The 21,183-nt window shown below is 38.1% G+C and overlaps 2 protein-coding genes across 2 annotated transcripts; both read right to left on the reverse strand.

Annotated features, from left to right (window-relative positions):
- Nucleotides 1–502: 502 nt before the first annotated feature.
- LOC141793298 (caspase-3-like) lies at nt 503–9,228 on the reverse strand. The gene is made up of 7 exons (XM_074673859.1): nt 9,121–9,228; nt 6,398–6,472; nt 5,247–5,404; nt 4,661–4,789; nt 3,637–3,812; nt 2,316–2,430; nt 503–1,197 (listed from the first exon to the last, which is right to left on the reverse strand). Exons 2-7 carry the CDS (start codon nt 6,466–6,468, stop codon nt 968–970), a joined length of 879 nt encoding a protein of 292 aa, XP_074529960.1. The 5' UTR covers nt 6,469–6,472; nt 9,121–9,228; the 3' UTR covers nt 503–967.
- An 879-nt stretch (nt 9,229–10,107) lies between these two features.
- On the reverse strand, nt 10,108–20,423 carry cenpu (centromere protein U). Its single transcript, XM_074674245.1, has 14 exons — nt 20,317–20,423; nt 19,768–19,813; nt 19,317–19,404; nt 16,778–16,997; nt 16,448–16,657; nt 16,107–16,182; nt 15,149–15,235; nt 14,901–14,991; nt 13,544–13,670; nt 13,342–13,420; nt 12,869–12,916; nt 12,035–12,096; nt 11,680–11,836; nt 10,108–11,516 (listed from the first exon to the last, which is right to left on the reverse strand). Exons 1-14 carry the CDS (start codon nt 20,319–20,321, stop codon nt 11,391–11,393), a joined length of 1,422 nt encoding a protein of 473 aa, XP_074530346.1. The 5' UTR covers nt 20,322–20,423; the 3' UTR covers nt 10,108–11,390.
- Between the last annotated feature and the right edge of the window lie 760 nt (nt 20,424–21,183).

Raw genomic sequence — 21,183 nt, forward strand, 5'->3', positions numbered from 1 at the left:
ACTCACAAACAGATGTTAGGGCTGACTGACAGATGATCACTAAAAGACATCACTTCAGAGGAAAGGACATCTCATTTCTCTTAAAACAACTCTCCTTGTTTCCTCTCTTAGCTCTTCATTTCCTTACATCTCTCCCATGCATCTCTGGTGGGGGAAACTGACTAAGATGCTAGTGAATGAGGATGTACAACATTCACAAAACATTATTCTAACTATTTGGTCTGATCTCTTATTAATCTAATTAATCAAACTCACACAGTCTTGACAGAAACCTTCTTGTTTTAGAGATACCTCCACACCGACCACTGCCTTTAGAAGCTCAGCCTAGTGTGTTTCAATGCTCTATCATCAAACATCTTCACAGGGTTATTGTATTCATAAGATGCAGGGACGTCATTTTTTTGAAAATAGTCCAATTCTTTTTTTGATGTTGTTCATGTGCTTAGAATAGAAACAAAGAAAGCTCATTAAAAGGACACAATCACAGTTATCTCTGTGTATTTATTAAGAGATACAATGGCAGCTCTTATAATGTTCAAGTATCTGACTCCGAAAATAAAAACTCATTAAATTATGCATCCTCAGAGGCTTTTTACTCAGCCATTTATAGTCTTAATAAAATGTTGAAAAATTCAGTTTTGACTAATACAGCTTTTTTTCTCTCGTGACCCAACATGTTGAAATATACTTACAAAGATTTTTTATTTATGTATTTATTTACTCTAAGCGTGTCATTGGGCTCCTCGTATGAAAGAAATCTTGCAACAAGTGACTGAGACCATGAACTCAAATTAAAACCTTTTGTGAGTTAATTAATATCATTACGTCTATGTGCTCCACATCAGCCCTGATAATATATACCCTGTCTCCCCATGACATACACTGAAACTAATGCCATCTGGTTTAATCCTGACTTTGTAAAAATGCATGGAGCAGGTTAAAAAACAGATGTGTACAGTTTGTTGATCTAGGCTGGAAAGTAGAAATCTTTGGTCAACATTGAGACGATGCAGGGGATCTGCTTCATTCCAGTGAACCCAGGGAGGTTGGAGGAAGACTCAAAGTTCGTCGCCACCTTGCGGTTAACTCTGGTCATGATCTGCATCAGTTCCAGGTCTTTACTGTGCTGCTGCAACATCTCACACAACGACTGGATGAACCATGAACCATTGTAAGTGTTTCTCCAAGAGTAGTAGCCTGCAAGATAATATAAATTATTTTAACACAGCTGTGTGAAGAGGTCATCCTGCTTAGTCAGGTTATTTCACCATGGCAGACTTTTAATGTGATTATCAGTCAACTAACAATGTTGGTAACCACACACTCTGGTGGGCCAGGGCTGGTGATTGTGTACATAAATGTGAGGAAAAATGTTTAGTTGATTGTTTTGTTTACTGTGGAAAAACAGAAAAGAGGCAAAACCAGCAGAGAAAAGACAAGGGGTTAAAGACAAAAACATTTAAAGATGAAATCTCCAGGAGATCTTCACGAGACCTGCTGAATTGATGAGATCATATAAGGATCGTTTAACTGGTTCATGACAGATTTAAGGGATCTGCCCCAAACACCAAGGTCTGCCCATAGCTCAAGCCTCCAGAGAGCTGCCCAATCAGAGTGAAGAGGGTTTGTGGAGCAGGAACCTTAAAGAGACAGCAGCTACAATGAAGGGTTTCAGACAGAGGCTGAAAAAAAAAGTTTTCTAAAGTTTTCTAAAACACAAGTGTGAGAAATATATGGATTTTGCTGAGCTGTGAATCATGTAAAGTAAACTTCAGAGGGGTACCAGAGGGAGAGTATAAATCCTAAAAAAGGCAGAATATCTCCTCTTATTGCTAAGAAACAAAAATCTATTAGATTAAATATGGAACATGGTCAGAAATATCAATATAAGTTAAAAAAGAGCTGAGATCAGAATGAAAAAAGTGTAACCATGGAAACAGCTCAAACAGTGTGACTGTTAAAGAAATAAAATTAATTCCAATTTCATATATATACAAAGATTTGGTGTTTTATTATTGATGTCTCATGTAAGTAACTGTGATATGCAGGATCATGTTTAGTGAGCAGGTTATTACAGAAGACTGGAGCACCTTCAGGGTGTAACAAGGTACTTATCAGGGACCATATCTGCTATAAGAGCCCCCTTACTATACATTAACGCCTAATTTACACTCGTGCAAAAAATGCTGTTTCTTTTCCATGAAAAATTAATACAAAAATAATAGGATTATCCATATGAATCAGATGTTCATCATCACAGAAAAACATGTACAGTCTTTTAATGAACAGTGTACTCTGTTTCATTCACGCCTTACCTGGAGCTGTTGAATAAGCATACAGAAAGTCTGCCTCCACAGGAATCCTCTCTGATCTCTCCTCTGCTACGCTGTCAGTCTCCACCCCACTATCCAGCTCTGAGCCACGGCATGCCTAGTATGACAGGAGATCCAGATAAGTTAGTCATCAAGGGGTTTTGGGTTAGCATTGGGGACCCTGTGGAGAGGTCCTGTGCCATAAATACTGTAGCTTCACTGACACTGATGGTAGTTCTCATTGACTCAGACTGAAATATGAGTTATCAGGAAGTGTTAATCTATTACATTTTTCTGATTTATGCACTAAATTTTTCACCTTTCAACTGAAATCTCAAACATACTACAACCAGGAGGTAGTTGATTCTTTGCAAACCTCTGGACTCACTTTGTTCAAGATGGCTTGTTTCAATTAAAGTTTTTGGGGTTGAAGCTGACTTAACTTTTTGGCAGATTGGACTTGGCTTACAGGAGGCCTTGAAGCACTGAAAAAAAGATACAACACCAAGCTAGTAAGGCTAGTGGGCCTCGGTCGGAGGCAGTGGGTGTGCGTTGCTGCTGGCACTGAGCCAAGGAGGAGGAGCCAAGTTTGAATGTTGTGTTTCCTCACAAGTGACAAAAATTCCCACAGACCCTACCTTTAAATAAGAAATATTTAAATACCCACTTTTTTCATTTCTTATTGGATGTTGTAATTTACTTTTCTCAGTCTGGCTTTATTGCTCTTGCCAACCTTTTATTACCCATTTTTGATAAGCATTACATTTGATAAAGGGTAGTAATAGTTGAGGTCAATAAATGCTGGAGACAGTTATCATTAGTTCAACATTACACCTGCTGTTCATGTGCTGTTGATCAACAGGAGAGGTCTTATCACTTATCTTTGACTTTGTTTACTTTTTATTATTCTCCTGCAGGTCAGCCTCCTACTTCAATATATCTTCGAAATTGTTTCCCTCCATTGGCTTACACTTAAACCTCAACATTATTTTCAACAGCTTTTATGTCATAAATGATTAACAGTTATTTTGTAAATCATTTATCAGACATAAAAGTTCAGCTACTTCAAAGCCTCTCAAAGCTGCCTGGAATTAAGTTTTGGTTTCTTTATACTGTAACACAATTCCTTCATAACATCTTTTTTGGCCTTAAATTTTTATTGGAAGTTTTCATGAGCACAATAATTTAAACATTATCGAGTATAGACTCCAAACAGGCAGCGAAGTCAGAAACATTTCACAGGTGATAACACAAGATAAACAGGTGTGTGTATTTGCATGAATACAAGTGTAAGTGTGTGAGATTTTGGCAATGTTCAACTGACCTGAATGAAGAAGAGCTTTGGTTTCCCCACCAGAGTCTTGCAGTTATCTCCTTTAAAGTATTTTGTCAAATTTTCAAATTTTTCAAAGCCATCAGTGCCGTACAGGCCGCCGTCCTCTCCATGACTGAGCAGCACACATACAAATGATGCACTGTTGCTGTGGTCCTCCTTGGACACTAGACACACAAACAAGGACAGAGAAACAGATAAGTTACTCGTCCGCACTTTTCCGCTCCTTCATTTGAGTGGTTGTGTACATAAACCAGGAGCAGTGGAGACACATTGACTGTTTTAGTTATTAAATGGCAAAAAGTTAATCTGGATGATTTGTCCTATCAACTGGGCTGTTCTATGGTGTTTTAACACAATTAAACTGTTTTTTTTGTTCCAACACTTGTGTACGTATGTAAATAGTCAGGGTATTTTTTGTTGCTTTAAGTTATTTTTTTTTACTTACTTACTTAAAAAAGTTGCAGATACCTGACGGCCTTGCAGTAGTCTACACACAGCTGTAGGAGCTCATGTGCTGCTTTTTTATTATATTTCACAAATAAAGACTTTAAGAGATAGCTAAATTGTATCTCAGTACATTAGTGGCGGCCAGAATGATTGTTAAATGTTGGAGTACTAAACATATGAAAACAATATTGTTTTTATGTTTGTTTAAAAAAAACAGTGGATTTGGGTTAAAAGGCCTATTAGTTTTTACTTCTTGTACTCAGTGAAAGCCTTGACATTTTAGTACCCTTAGCATGTTGTCGCCTTGAAGCAACAAACCAAATTCTGGTGTTGCTGAGCAAATGTTTTGGTTAATGCTGCATCAATAGAGATCCAAGGGCTCTGTTCCTAAACCTCATACACACATAAATGAGTGTCTGGCGGTAAAAGAGAAACTTAGATGCCACTATCTACTAGTTGCTACATGCCTGATCAGTTTCTATGAATGCAGCACTTGATAACAGATGATGGACTCACAGTTCAAACATGACTTTGAAAACACACAACTTTAAATAATCCCCCTTACCACTAAACATCAGCTGTTTAATCTGCGCCACAGTCTGATCGTTGGCAAACTTCATTTTATAACCCAGGCTGGAGAAGCATTTCATGGCAATGGCACCATCCACATCTGTCCCATTACGAGCTGACATACCTGGGAAGATACACAAGGGAATATGTTGCAGACTTTCAATGTCAGTATTTACAATAAAGTCCAGAGACCGGTTGCCTTGCGTCCGTAATAAGTGGTAGCTCTTCTTCAGGTAGCAAGTCAGATAAAAAATATCTGAATCCTCCTGATTGCTCTTAAAGGTTAAAAGAGTGCTAACCTGATGAAACAATTGTTTTTTAGCTTTGGTTAGCTAGCATTAAGGAATTGTTTTATTAGCATATGTAGAGAGAAAAGTGAACTTCATCAGCCTCTTCCAGCAGCTGACTCTTTGATTTGTGATGGTAGAAAAAGCACTGGTGTTAACTTTTCAGGTTTTCCATTGAGTTAGTTTGACAAGTCATGCATGACTGAATGACTTGCATTTGTTTTCGTCATCGTTACTGAATCAGACACACCAGTTATGCATCCGTGTTAACTCTTCTCAGATCACTGTGCTCACCTGTGCTGGGATGGAAGTTCTTGTTGTTGATGATCAGGCAGGTTCCCATGGATGGGTAGTCCATCCTGTATCGATACGGGTCACAGTCGGCTGCTTTAGTGCTGCTGCTGATGGGCGAAGAGTCTGTTTCCTCTGAAGACTTTGGCTCAGAGTCTGACCTGAAAAAAAAATACAACACAGAGAGCACTCACATAATTGGATTTAAACAAAGAGAAACATTTGTTTTCTGGGTTATATGGCTCAGAGATAAGAGAAAAAGTTTGACAACCATCTGATGGACTCTACACGGAGATGTTTAAGATTTATGGAACATCCTTGTTAAAGGGAGATTTATCAAAGTACTGAAAGAGATATGCTGTTAATGATAGAGCTAGCTTATGTTCTACAATAAAACTGCTTGTATGGGTGAAATATGAAAAAATCATCTAGAGTTTGGCATTTGCTGTACAGATCTATCCTATTTACCCAAGCACCCAGAGTTACTCTACAGTTCCCTCTAGGTACAGGTAAAATGTCACCTTTGTTTTTCAGTGTCCACTCGCGAGAAAACCACTCATCTTAAAGTTTTTCTAGCATCTCTGACAGCTGAAAACAGCAGACGACATGTTCATTTGAACAAGGCAGCTTCCACAAGAATACACCTGCTACAAAGCAGCTACTGACACACTGCATCAAATCCATCATGATACAGATTTGATTTGTAAAAATTACTTTGGGGGATATCACAAATAGTACAGTTGAAAAAAACAACACTCTTACCTAAATAATAGAAGCACATTCATTATACCAAACTGAGAATGTAAAACCAAAATATTACTCAGGCCATTGGTACACTAACTTAAGGAAACGCTGACTTAAACACAGTCTTTTTATTCTTTTAGAGCCAACTGTTTTGACTATCTTTTTGAAAAGACAGAAAATGCATCTTACACATCAGATGCACTCCTTTTTTGGCCTTGTGGATCTGTCACATTGGGACAAACTGTATTTTTATTTTTCTGATGAGCATTAACAACACTCAACTGAGCAGAGCGATTACACCTGAGCTGATCAATTCTAAATGAGAGTGTGTGACCCTTACTTTTAAGTTAAAAACTTGCAGGTTTAGGTAGATAAAAGCAGACAGAAAGTCTTTGGTGTGTTATACTTACTTCTTTGAAAAAATTCTGAGGGCATCAATGGTGTCCCCACCACTCTGTACGTCTTCACGAACTTCAGCCATATTCCTACAGATACACATGGACAACAGGAAATGATGGCGAAAAAAAGAAGAACTGGCAAATCTTGTTAACAGATTTCTATCTCTTTCGGTCTCCTGGTCTTCAGTGTCTTGTGTTTATTTGCATTCATGGTTAGGTTCATTTAATTACCATTATTCTGTCACATAAAAACCCATCATAAAGGATTAAAACTTTGGTCTGTTTTTTTTTTTTTGCATAATTGTTTGTAGAAAAGTTTGCCATACTAAGTCATGGTGGGGGTTTCTTGGTGTAAATCTGAAACTGTTCATTTGCTTTGGCGGAGAGGTATGTGGTTTATCTGGAGAAACTTGTTGCTTTATGGTGATTTGAGCAGCTGAGATGGACATTATCTGACATAAACGTGAGAGCAGCGGCATGAGGTGTGGTACATTTGTTTTCCTGTTTTGTTGCTAATGGCCAGCAGTTAAGGTTTGGTAGCTTTCCGTTTTGTATACACATCATTAGTCACTGTTTGTGTTAGAGAGATTCAGTGTTTCCTTTTTAGTCCTGCGTACCCCTTTAGATATTGCCCAGAAAGGTAAAAAGGGAGAGTTTGCCTCTTCATTATTTTGCCTTTTTTTTGGTGGTAAACCCAAAGAGGAGGCACACTGGCACTTCATATAACCTTCTCTGAGTTTAGTGATGCCTCCAGCTTGTTGAGCCACTGAAGACTAGATTGGTGAATTAGTAATCTGTTGATACAGAGAGGTTGGATGGTCTCAGGAAAGTTAACAGTCTGCCTAAGCAGCATGTTTGATTTGTCCGGGCACTTTGTGTCTACAGCTAAGCACGTTTGTGTACAGCAACTTATTGTCTGTGACCTTTTGTTGGGGGTAACTGCAGTCCACGTTCACTGGGTCACTTGTGGGTGTCTTTTTGGGTGCAAGTTGCAACATGTGTTAGACTATTTTTTCACCTTATGTGTTCCTGTTTCTGTGTGCTTGCTTGTTGCAAGTTAAGTTTCATTATGACTTTGTGGGTCTAGGGTGATGTAATTATTGAGAGTTCCTGTTTATCTTGTGATTTTTAACTTGTTCTGTTACCAGTTTGATGGTTTTTGATCCAAACATATTGTCATAACTAGAAACACCCAACAATAAACCTTCGCTTTTGGTCTTTAATTCAATAAATAAATAAATTAGTTTTTGAAGTTGACTTTATGTTTCTACAAGTTAATTGTGTTACTAAAAATTAATTCACCGTTTTCATAAAGGGGTATAACACCTGTATGTTCCTCTGTGTCTCTCCTCTGTTTCCAGGTGAAGCCACTTACTGCTAACAAGGTTCACTTGGTCCTGTGCATTTAAAAAAGAGAGTCGTGGTTTGAGGACTGCTGCCTTTCCTGAAGGTTATTTTTTTTTTTGCACTAGTTATGTTTGTTAATTAAGTCTTGTGTATAATCATTTGATTTAATATGTGTTCATTATAAATTTCCTTTTTGGTCATTTCAGGTGTTTTCTATGATTAACTTTCAGGTCATTTTGTGGACTTTTGTCAGCCCTCAGGATCAACTTAAAAAGAAGAATTTGTTTGATTGAAGCTAATTGAAAAATACTTAAAAAATGGATAACTATTCTAAAAGTGTCCTTTCTCAAGCCATAAATTGAAATCCCAGTATATGAACCTGTAATTTCTAAATATCATAAGAAACCTCTTCCAATATTGATTAAATGCTGAAATATCAACAGCTGTTGAATTAAATTTCAGCTCTACTTATTTGTTTTTGATGTGGAAATCATTTTTTTAGGTGAGCTGACAAAGCCTTTACACATCAGCTTCTTGATACCAAACACATCTGTTCAAACAGCAGAGTAAGAAGGGAAGCAACATTTACATCAACCCCAGTGTATTGCCCAAGTAGTTGATTACACAAAATCAGGGTTTGTTCCTCCAAACACACATAAAGAGAAAACCACGTGAGGATATTTTATTTCTGTAATTTGTGGAGCTACATATTGAGACCACTAAATGATTTGTGTTGAACACGTGGTAGATACACTACTTGTTCAGGTGGCTGAAGCTCTTAATCATTGGATGACTCATCAGGGGATTTCTAGTATAGTGTCTGACTCAGGTAAACTGGCCAGAAATGACGAATTAAATGCCTTTGTTAAAAGATATTCAACTTTTACCCTTTGCACCAGGAAACCAGGAAGGTTTTTTGTTTGTTTGTTTTTTTAACTGACCACAAAAAGATTGATATCAGTTCTTTATGGAGTGTTGACACTGCAGCGTGGACAATGAGAGAGTAGAGTCATTCCCCTTCAAAACAGGAAACTAACATCAAATGTAGGTCAGAGCCTTATCGCTGTATGTTCTCTGTTCAAGGGGAATGATTTCTCCAATGTGTTGTCAAAATAATTCCCAGCTCGATAGTATCACTGAAATGACTATAATCAAAATGACCATCCGACATAGAAAAAAAGCTTATCATGCTATTTGTTATGAAACATTGCCTTAGCACGGCATGCAGACTCATCCGCACATTGAATGAAGGTTACATCTGGAAACTCGTTTATCAGGTGCTTCCTGAAGGAGGCTGGATTGTCAGGCCGGTAAAACAAGCGACAAAGACATTCCTCTTTCAACTCATACATCTGAATAACAACGAATAAATCTCAGATTGATCGTACCTTTTTGTCTCAGACGTTGTTTGCCAGATTATTCCAGGTAGGTCTTCTTCCTCCTTCCCTACAATCTCTGTCCAGACTGTACCTCAAGTTTGTTCAAAGTACACACTGGAAACTCTCAGCCAATCAGGAGAGAGATTTCCTGGTGGGCGGGACAAACTCAATCCACAACACTTCACACCCACCCTCACCTCAGGCACTGAAACACCAACCTGCCGATCAACTCCTCTACGTGTCACAGCATGTGTCAAAGACTAAAGCCTACACAGTGTTATTTAAGGCTAAGCTTTCTGTTTCACTTAGTTTACTGACATTAATCATCACAACAGTAGAGAGGATAGTTACTGACGTCCCCCAAGGGGACAAGTCTTAGTCTCAAAGATGAAAATTTTTGATCCTTGTGTGACCCAGTGATAGGGTGGATTCAGGTGAATTAGGGCATCAAATATAAAGTGACATGCAGAGATCTTGCAGAGATCAGATAATAGATAGTAGTAAACTAAGTAGTAGTAGATAGTAGGTAGTGATAGATAGATAGATAGAGATCAGATAATGAAGAGGGCTTGCTCTGGAAGAAGGTGACTAAAATCTCCAGACAAAATCGGTGTGATATCTGCACACTTTAAATTTCAAGACAGTTTATGCTCCCTTTATGCTTCCAGACAACATTTTCTTCTCATTCCAAACTGTGAAAACATTTTGGTCAAGTATTCATGAATGGTTAAAACAAACAAACAAACCAAAAAAACAATCCATACCAAAGTCATTTTCAGTAAATGACACACCTTTTAGTTTGATATTGAAAAACAAAAGTGATGAAATCTGCTGTAACATTATTTAGTGCCTTTTCAGATTCTGTATTCATAAACAGGACTATAAACCTCTATCAATTTTTTTTGTTTTTCAAAATTAAATTCAAAAAGTACATAAAATCACTGAAAGTAATGAAAGGACCAAGAGCACTAAAAATATATATAATTTGGAACACCATTTACATGCTAATATAACTAGTGTATTCATAAGCATTAAGTAACAGTTCACTTAGTGCACATTCACAGGGGTGCAGACAATAATCAACTTTGAAGAACATATTGGAAATTTTTTTTTGATGATTTGCAATTAGATTTAATTATTTGCTAATTTCTCAGTTCTATCTTGTCAAACCCTCATTTACCTTTTTGGGCCTCCTCAAAAACAAGATGCTACACCTCAAGGAATTATCCTAAATAAAACTGAAGTTGAAATACACTTCTTTCTGACCTGACTAAATTTACTCAGCTACTCAATGCAAAGCATAAATCCCGAAGTGTATAAATGGCAACAAAGCAACAGTAATCGTTTTTGTCTTTATTTCTTGTCTAACCCATGGTTCAGCCTTTGTTCATACTCAATTCAATGCCACTGAAGTAAGTGAAGGAGACTGGAAAATCTGCAAACACTTAAGGGAAAAAAATCACAAAAAGCTGAAAATATATGACCCATGTGGGCGAGTTAAAATGGAGCTGAGTGTAGGAAATTTTAAAGAAACTATCACCTCAGTTTGAACAATATCAAAATGTTCTGCATCATCTATCACTCAACCTTTATGGGCTGTGTTGACATCCCCTGGAAATAAATGTAGTGTACGAGGCTGCAAGGGTACAAATAGGAGAGGGAAATGATGTTCTTTTGTATTTTTTGATTTAAAATGTTGAATTTCTTTCTTACAACAGTAAACTTTGAAACAGGAAAAAAATTCATTATAAACCTAAACCACACTCTTCACAGACCAACTTTTTTTCACTCGTGAATTGTACTAATGCTATAAATGCTTATTCTTTATTTATTCCATGTTTGTAACTTAATTTTTTTTTTGGTCTTTTATTTTTTTCTCCACAGCATCTTATATTTTCAAGAATTTACCACCGTATAACAATCTATGATTGCAAATATATTTTAAAATACAAGCACTCTTTCGCACTAATTTTAAGTGAGGGTAACATTAAACTAATTAAAAAATTTAACATAAACCAAAAAAACAAATTCCTGCACTCTATTTTCAAGAGCACTGAAGAAACCATCACAATCTATCATTTACAGCACACTGATGTTTTATATTCCAACAAAAAACAACAACAGGCAAGTGGGAGCAGAGTACAGAGTAAATCTTTAGCACTCAGTGTAAAAAGTTTACCTTTTGAGGCCTTGAAACCAAGAGTAACTTTAAGAACATACATTTTGAAAGTGTATAAACAGTTTGCATTTACATAAGAGAAAGTGTGTGGCATCACATATTATTTTTTAGCTCTGCTCATCTTCTGCCTGCTACTCAGTTGGTTACTTTTTCTTTTGAGCTTACACTCAGCAGCCTTTATGTGCTTGTTCTCCAACTGCAAAGCCGGCAGGCTGGACGCCCCATACTGAAGAAGACATAAGGAGGGGAAGGATATAAACTCCAGTTAGATACAGTTTGTTTTTAACCTGTATGTGTGTGTGTGTGTGTGTGTGTGTGTGTGTGTGTGTGTGTGTGTGTGTGTGTGTGTGTGTGTGTGTGTGTGTGTGTGTGTGTGTGTGTGTGTGTACCATCTCTTTCTTCTTGGGCTGTTTTTTTCTGTAGTCCAAGTAAAGTCTGTTGAGCTCTCTGAGATCATGCAGGAGCGTTTGGCCTCGTCTCAGATCAGATAATCTGTGTTTGAGTTCAGAGTTCTCCTTCCTCAGGGACATCACTTGCCTATCCGCCCTAAAAACAAACAGTAAGGTGATCTAATGTTGTCATCATTACAAACTTTTATTTTCTTTAAGAAGGGCTGACTAATCATGCATCTAAATGAGAACGTTTCAGATCTTTTAATGACTTTTCAAGATATTTTTTACCCACTGACACTGAGGTAACTTGTAGACTTGGATTATCAAAAATGAAAGCTGCTCTGCCACTCACCTCATCATCTCATGTTTGGCATCCAGCAGTCTCTGTGTCTTTTTACGGATCAAAGATCCCACCTGACACACAGACAGACACACACAGAGACATGACACACACAACTGACAGGAGAGCTTCAAATAAGTCTGCAGTCACAATAGCTGCCCCATGATGCCGTATGGAACTTCAAGCTTAACGCTTCCATCAATGTGATGGGCCTCTAACAGTGAAGTGAACAGTTTTCATCTCCTCTGTTTTAGGTGCAAGCTTAATCATGCTTCTGATGGTATTTGGAGCTTTCTGTTTGGTTGTGAGTGGACTGTTGCAGTACTAAAATATTCAGAATGCAGAAGTGGTTAAACCACAGTTCTTTGAGAGACCCACAAACACACCAAACCAAAAACGCAGATTTTACAGTAATCATGTTTTTAGCCTGATTCCACAAAAGGCTTCACGGTGAATACTAAATTTTATCTGTAAGCACACACTGTACAGTGGGGTGGGGGGTATTACAACGCCTTATTTTCAGGCAGGTTTTGCCCATATAAGGCAATCATGACTTGATTGACAGGTGGTCACCCTGTAACTGTCTGTAAAAAGGCTAAATGCCGGGCTCTTCACCCCATCCTAACTGGTACAAAGCTAGTTTGAGTCTAGCTTTAAAAAGAAAATACCTGTATCAAAAAAGACAGGTAAGGGCACTAAGTCTGCGTCCATTTGTTACAGTTTATGCTCACTCCTAAAATGTCAACAAGCCAACAGATCAGGCATCAGCAAAGTCAGTCAGATTTATTATTCAAGCATCAGAAATTGCTTCCTTAATTAATCACAGCTGTTTGGATATTTTCTTACTTTGGCGTTCCTTCTTTTTAGAATCTTGAGCTCCTTTTGTGAAGAGATCTGAAAGTGAAAACAACAGAGAAAATGAATTGAAATACTTCTGATGTGTATAAAGTATCATGTCACCTCATTGGTGTCTTTCTCTGGTATGTTTTTCTTTTTTTAATTTGTGGTTGACTGGCTTGATACACTCTGGTCAAATACCAGAATAACTCAAAGGCTTTTTTTTTTGAGAAATTATATCATTTTATCTTTCTAGTTATGAATCTTCAGTTTAAAAATGGTAAAAAGAAGAATCTGTGATACAAAGTCAGATTTTAAAACATAACATAATTTAGCACTGCGTCTGTAGAAAAACTGATGGGGGGAGTAAGAACTATCTTTAATTTCACTTTATCTAGTTAAAAAATCTGTTATCTTTTCAATTGGAAAACAATTTCAACGTATGATAAAAATTGTACAAAGAAAGAATTAGAAAGTCAGACCTTTTCCATGAGCTGCTGTTTAACACCGGCTGAGAAGGACTTGATGGACTGTTTCACTGCTTTCGACTCCACAGACTCTCTGAAACAAACACCAAGGATTTAAAATGTTTCAATTGAAAACTGTTATTGTGCCATAAAATATATGAGAGGGTTAGGTGAAACGCTAAGATATGAAGGAACAACAAGAGGTGTTTCATCTTACCTGTACTGGTCACAGAACTCAGTGAAGGTGTCCAGCACGACTTCCAGCTCTGTGGTGCTTCGGCTGCCTGGTTTCTTACTTCTCTGCTTCTCTGTGTCATCCTCATCTGGATTTTCAGGTGTGCTGTCTTTAGATGAAAGAATGAAATACCTTCTGACTCAAACTGTTCACGATTAAAACTGAGGACTGCACTTGATCCATCCCAACAATATAAAACACAGAGCAATAACTGCTTCAGATGCATTCAGGACAACATGAGGGCACTGTGGTTGTTCAATAACACTGATTTGAATTCAATTATCCAGTTTATGCCTAAAAACTATGAACAGATACATAATGAAAGTCTAAAACTCAAAGATTTAAACCTCTCAGAAATCATTGTCTCAGCAAGGTAAGATGTGTAAATCAATGTGACTCAAATATTGTCTTTTAACTTCAAAACAAAAGCAAGGGGATGGTCGAGGACTGGAAACTGTAAGGGAGAAGGTTGCATGTAATATTACAACCCTAGTTCCATGAAAGCTGAGATGTAATGTAAAATAGAAAACTTAGGTGGTTTTAATATTTCATTTTCGGCCTTTGGTTAACTTAATAGTTAAAAGTCAACCTAACAACATTTAAACTTATGATGTTTTCTGTTTGCGAAATTTGTTGGATGGTGTGCCTTTTGTGTCTGTCTTTCTGTTTGTTTGCAGTTTTCTTCTTTTTCATGTTTGAAATAAATAATTTTATTTAAATTCAACTAAACCATTGCTTTTTCTCATATGTTGTATTTGAAATTAAACTCTTAAGTGGCTCAGAGAATATTCATTCATTCATTCATTTTTCTTCACCGCTTCTTCTGTTCAGGGTCACGGGTGGCTGGAGCCTATCCCAGCTGTCATTGGGCGAGAGGCGGGTACACCCTGGACTGGTCGCCAGTCAATCACAGGGCTGACACAGACAACCATTCACGGACACATTCACACCTACGGACAATTTAGAGTTGTCAATTAACCTGGTGAACATGTTTCTGGACTGTGGGAGGAAGCCAGAGAGAACCCAGGCATGCATGGGGAGAACATGCAAACTCCACACAGAACGGCCCACCGTCCAAGCTGGGAATCAAACCTTCTTCTTGCTGTATGGCTGCAGCACTATCCGCTGCGCCACTGTGAAGCCGAGCTCAGAGATTATTGAGCATATATTGTGATCATAGCGTGGCATTGATGCCCTCTGGTGACTCTCAGCCAGAAATGCACACCATGGAATAAAAAATTACATGCTTTTGCTTTAAGCAGAGATGATATATCAGTTTTAAACTTTCATCTTGATCAAAATTAGAATAACACTTGATTATCATGCTCTTTTCTCATACCTGAAGATGGCGTTCCAGATTTAGCACTTTTAAATAAAGACTTCCTGTTTCTGTCCAAACTGTTCCTCTGTGTCTCTTTTTGACTTGGGGTCTGAAAAAAAAAAAGCAAAAGCAAAAGGTAATCAAAAATAGAGATAGATTCAAGGATAAATGAATGAATAAATCTATAGAGTAAAAGTCTAAATGTAGTCACATTTGTATTCATGCTCAGCTCTTTAATGCAGAAGTCTGTTGATGTTCGTCCTTACCCAGCTTGTATCATCGTCCGTCACATCCTCGTCAGATGATAGGACTCTCCTTTGTCTTTGTGGGACAGCGTCTGCATCAGATTCCTCCTTAAATTAAAGAAAAGAGAGAGCATAACGTCATCTGAGCACGTTAGCAGTCTCCACATAACGGACCCCATGAGTCGTCTCTTTCCTCGATGTGTCATAACACTGTTTCCATTCTGACCTACTCAACATTTGTAAACTATGATTGGAGTCCCGAAACCCCCTGGAGCCCCTAGGCGGTTTTTGTGGATGTAGCTGTGTAAACTCTAACATAGAGTGATGAGGTAACTGTAAACATTCACTTTTGGCTTCATCATGCTATTTATTCTGGTGAGAACAGAAGCATCTGAGGTCTTGCTCAGGCTGTGTTAATGGTTCAGCTCATGGGATGGTGTAGCTACGCGGCAAAAATTGAAATAAAGCAAGTCTTTATGCCTTATTTTTATCATAAACTGTCTTATTTGAATAAATATGAACCACATTCACCTAACAAGTCCAGACAAAAAGCTTTAATTCAAGATATTTAAAGACAAAAACGAGACCTGAACTGCTTGTAAAGCGTAAAAAGGTTTGTTAAAGTTGTCGCTATGATCTGGCTGTGGGGTGAGCTGCAACTACCCCAAAGATGACGTCCCATAACAAACGAGTTTAATATTACATCTGGAGGTTCTCTCAAATGTACCACATGGATAGGAATTGCATATTTGAGGAGAAAATAAATAAAAAACAACAGAGGGGGCTTATGTTACGCATAAAACTCCCACCCCTTAATTATATTACTGAAAATGCATTTTAAACATTATTCATACGATCAGAAATAAAAGTACTAGCAGATAGTGACAGATTAACACTGCTGCTTTCGCAAAGGTTACAAACTTGTGTGCACAAGGTAAAGCTCTGTACTGTTGACAACTTCTACCTTTGACATTCTCACCTGTGGCTCAGAGTTGTCGGGCTTTCCACTTCCTAATTTATTCTTGTCTTTCTTTACCAGCGTTTTTTTTATTTTCCTTTCAGAGACAAAGAGAAAAAAAGGGCACGTTGATGAGGACTCTAGAATAAACCATTTTACATGGCACATGGACAAAGACAGCAGACACTGTGACTACAACAGCCAGGCATTACAGGCCATGCTTCAAGTTTTCCAATCAACAGACTAATTTCTCTGATATCTCATACACTCCCCTCACAAAGGCTGAAAATAATGATTCTTATTGTACCACAATGCGTGATGTGATTGTCAAACATGTGACATCTCAGACTTGGAGTTACCACCTTATGGGGCCTCCCCCCGCTGCAGACGTCTGCACTGAACTCTTCCTGTCCACAGGTTTCTTTGTGACCACTTGGTTGACATCGCTGGCTTCTGTGACCTGCTGTGGTCCGCTGCTTCCTTCGTCTAAATCCTCCTTGTTTGTGTTTAACTTTTCTCTTTGTCCCTGAGGCGCTCCCTTCTTCTTCTTTGTTTCTGCTGCTTTCTCAGGCCTGTTGCACACAGATCAGTCGGTTAAAAGTAGCAAAAGGCTGAATTAAGATGTTACCATGCTAGTTTCAGCGGTAAAATTAAATGAAGGGAAAAATATTAACTCCATCTTTTTCTCTTACCCAGCTTTGACAGTCTCTACAGTACTTCTCCGACTCCTCTTCTTCTTCTGTTCTTCCACCTCTCTTTCTGTGTTCTTCCTCTTCATGGTATCTCCATTCTGCTTGACTGAAGTTTTTGATGCCTTTGGAGGATGATTTCCTCCAGTTTTCCCCTCATCTTTCATTTGACTCTCCAAGACGTTGAGATCCTCCTCCATGGCGGTACTGTGCAGAGGATTACCTGACAGACACAAGAAGTCTGGTCAGCTTAAGGAGAGTGGATTCATACAAAAGAAAAGGTAGACAACACGCATTAACAGATTACATTCGTACACTGGAACTTCTGAGTGAGTTATGCTTATTACAAACTGCACATTTATTTAATTGCCTTTGCAACATTAAGGTCCTTATTTACGTGGGGAGTGCGTTAGAATGGACTATAAAATGAGCTAGACAGAGGCATTGTGTTTCAAAAGCAAACACTTAAGTGCTCAAAACCTGCACTTTCCTAATAAACAGCATGGCCATTGGTTTTATAAAGACTGGTTACACAAGACTACTACACTGTAAACATTTAGAAATACTTACTCAAGGTAGAAACGGCAGTCTTCCTGTTTGTCTCTAATGTTTGCTCGAATACAAATGTGTTTTAATTTGGGGAGTGAAAAATCTGGAACAGCTCCAGTAGTGAGATGCAATTGTGTAGTTCTTTTTGGAGCTTGAAAAAACAGCCTCAGAGTAAAATAATTATTTTTTTTTTCTTTAGCACTGCCAATGTATGAGACATTATGAATTGTAAAGGAAAGGCAGAAAAAAGCTGCAGGGTTCAGCTTCTTCCATTATTGATCATCATTTTTGTGAATTCTAATTGTGTATGAAATGATCCAAAGTAAACTTGTATGATTCAGTGAGTTTTACTCAGAATCAGAAATTCTTAAGGAGGAATTTTTTTGTTTTGTTACAGCTCCTCCCATTCAAAAAGTGTTAAAAATATAGAAGGTACGGAGCGCAGATGGCCTAGTGGTCTAGGTTGCACTCCATGAGGTTTTCCCACAGGCGGGTGGCCCAGGTTCGAATCCAGCCTGGGGCTTCTTTCCCACTTGACACCCCCCTCTCCTGCCCTAATTTCTACTCTACCCACTGTCCTCCTCTATTCAATTAAAGGCATAAAAAGCCCCCAAAAATAACAAGTACAAAATTTAAGCACAAGTGTCACATAAAATTGAATATAAGTATAAAATCAGAGTATATGCTGAAACCCAAAGGTTAATTTCAATACCTTTTAAAGACTTTTTTACAAACCTTTCAAAAAGTTTTGAGACCTCATTGCAATTTTAAGCTGTTGGTAGCAACCCGTTTTTGACAGTTGTGGTTTGAATTTAAATAGAAATGAGGTAAGCTGTGAAGGAATAAAGCTTGAAAGGATAAATGAAAGTACTGGCAGGTTTATTGACACCCATAATTGTTCTCATTCAAGAAGTAACAGCAATTATTCAAGGCCAACTTGCTGAATAAAAACTTATTTCATCTATATCAAAATTTAGGACATTTGCCTGAGACTGTGATTTGCTTTCCATCAGCTTCTTATGTCCACCAACGGCACATCATTGATGACATGTGAGCAGGCGGCTCCAAGGCGATTTAGATAGACTTGTATGATTCATTGTCTGATATCTTGCATGTCCATCTTGCTGAGCTCCAATAGCTGACAACTTCACTGGCTGAATGCTAAACAGCCTAATAAGGGGACATTCGCGAGGAGGAAAAAAAATATTTGTGGATACTTTTGGGGTCAAAGCTTGAACACCAATAAAATTTAATACCTGATAAAACCACAATTAAGACTTTTTAATACCTTTTAAGGGCCTTAATTTTCCCACGATTGATTTATCAACTTTTAATACTTTTTAAGACCCCCCGGACACCCTGAAAATATGAGCACGTACTGTGTAGGATGATGACCCACACAATCTGTAGGCTTCTGTTCTTTCAAAACAACCAAAATAAAGTAATTATTCATCATCATCATTGAATAGCTGACAAAGCAGGCTCATCATTAGGGCCCGGTGATTACTGATAAGGTCAAAAAGTCTGAAACACAGAGACAGACATGTTACAATGCCTCCCATCAAATATGGTCAATTCTGGATTAAAATATTCAAACCAGTAATCCATAAACAGATAGCCACTGTCTGACACAAACAGTCAAAAGTCCTTTTTTTACTGATGGTAAAAGGTCACAAAGGTGTGAAACCAGGACAAACCACCCTTTTACTGCACCGGAGATAGTAATGGATGTGTATAAGATGTGAGGATCACTTTGACCAAGCAGAGCAGTGCTATCTGTGTGTGTGTGTGTGTGTGTGTGTGTGTGTGTGTGTGTGTGTGTGTGTGTGTGTGTGTGTGTGTTTACAAAGTTCCCACCAAGTGTTCACCTATTGTGCTTCAGCAACACAGTGTTACACTAATATTACGCCATTTCAGGATCAGTAATAAAGGACAAAGATGTTTGAGGAGCTGTTGCGGAAACATGGTATGAAAAGAGCTTATGAAGACTCACCAAAATTTTGCTGAAGCCCCTCCATGAAGCTGGCTCTCTCTATTGCAGACAGGTTAGGGGGGTCTATGTCCTCCATAGCTGGACCTTCCTGGTTTTGAATACAGAAGGAAAAACATCACAGAAGTTTAAAAGAAAAGAGTAACAGCCTCACTCATCTACAAAATAAGTTACTAATTCAACTTCTCATCCAGTCTTATTTTTGGAGTATCAGTAGAGAAAATGTTGTTTAGTTTCAGTGTAGTTTGATTTCATTTAATATATTTCACACAGAAATGTCTCCTGATCATAGGGATCAGGGCACCACCCTTCACCGTGCATGTCATACCCTGTGTCTCTTCAGCTGCCCTGTCAGCAGAGGCAAAATTAAGCCACCAGAATAACTTAAATGTGTGTTTGGGATCTTTCTTTTTTCTGTGTTAGTACTTATTATACCATACCATTTACAACTCACCTGAGTCTCAGGTTCTTGTGTTTTGGCTCTTCTGCCCCTTTTGGCACTGTGGAAACAGTGAACACTCCATCAATATTATTGTTTGAGTCTGAACGCTGTCAAAGTACCACAGAGTAAGACATCCTAGGTACTGACTAACATCCTCTAGTCTGTTGATTGATGCTGACTACAGAAGTGAAAAGAGCATTAAACAGCCCCACTCATCTTCAAGCAGAACCACGAAGCCTAATCACATCTCCAGTTGTATTGCGGAAGACCTGAGTGGACATGAGCAGCTTAAACTAACACCTCCAATCTGGTCTCATTAATTTGACTCCAGGTTGGCTGACTCCTGACTCTAGCTGGCTCTTGGAAAAGTCATCAACCCAGGGGTTCCCTTTTCTACCCTAAACTGTGAATGAAAACATGTAACCTTCGTGTGGTATTGGTTTATGAAGACTTTGCTAGTATATTAATGTGACTTAGTTACGAGTTAACCATACGTGCCAACTTTACACCTCACCTTAATACAATCTGTTATCAGTATATAAAAAAATGTTAGCTTCTCACCTCATTTTGGAAGGAACTGACACTTAAAAATGTCCAAACGTACACTGAAGAGGTTCCCGCAAAATGCTTCAAGTCCCGGACTGTACCATTACAGATACAGAGGGGCGGAAGCTTGTACTCTGTCTTACAAATTAATAGTATTTTGGTAATTTTTAAGAAATAACAGCAAGCATAACTATATTTTGACTGGACGTAACAAGTGTATAATTAACGTGGAATCGAAATTTGCACTGGATATGTTTTGTAAGCTTGGACGCTCACTCGGAATTTGTAACACTTAGTCCACTCCTACGGCGAGTAGAATGGTTCATTAGCCACTGCTTAAGAAGGCGATGTAAAATAAAAACAAAGTGTGAAAAGTGCAGTTCTACCTGATATCATTATTTACTGTCGTTCATCCGTTTTCTTGGTATCGGGTAATTATAACGTAACTTTCTGATTTATTAGAATGCATCATGAAATTACAACAACATAGGTGGGGAACAAGGGAAACACATTGGGAAACAAGTTTATTTTAATCCGAAAATTTCTTTCAACCAGCGGGCGAAATGTAATAATCAGAGGTGGCGACAGAGCCTTTAAAAAAAAATTCCAAGATTATTTTTTTTTGTCTACTTGTACGAAGTCTGCTCAAATACTGTAGCTTCGTATATTTAGCTCGTTTACTTTGTATTTTGATCCTTAATGAGGTCTTGTCTTTGATAAACAGCCGATGTGCGCGTGCTGCGTCGTGAAGGACAGCTACTCCTCCACGCGCATGATTTACAGCTATGTTATAGATTAGAATTAGAATTAGAAAAAATATTTGGCGCCAAGAGACAATCTTTATTCAGATGTTGTATTTCAAGGGGACATATAATGCTTGTT

The sequence above is a fragment of the Halichoeres trimaculatus genome, unplaced genomic scaffold (assembly GCF_033239565.1).
Source record: "Halichoeres trimaculatus isolate MK-OKI-2021-1 unplaced genomic scaffold, fHalTri1.1 fHalTri1_scaffold_7, whole genome shotgun sequence".
NCBI lineage: Eukaryota > Metazoa > Chordata > Actinopteri > Labriformes > Labridae > Halichoeres > Halichoeres trimaculatus.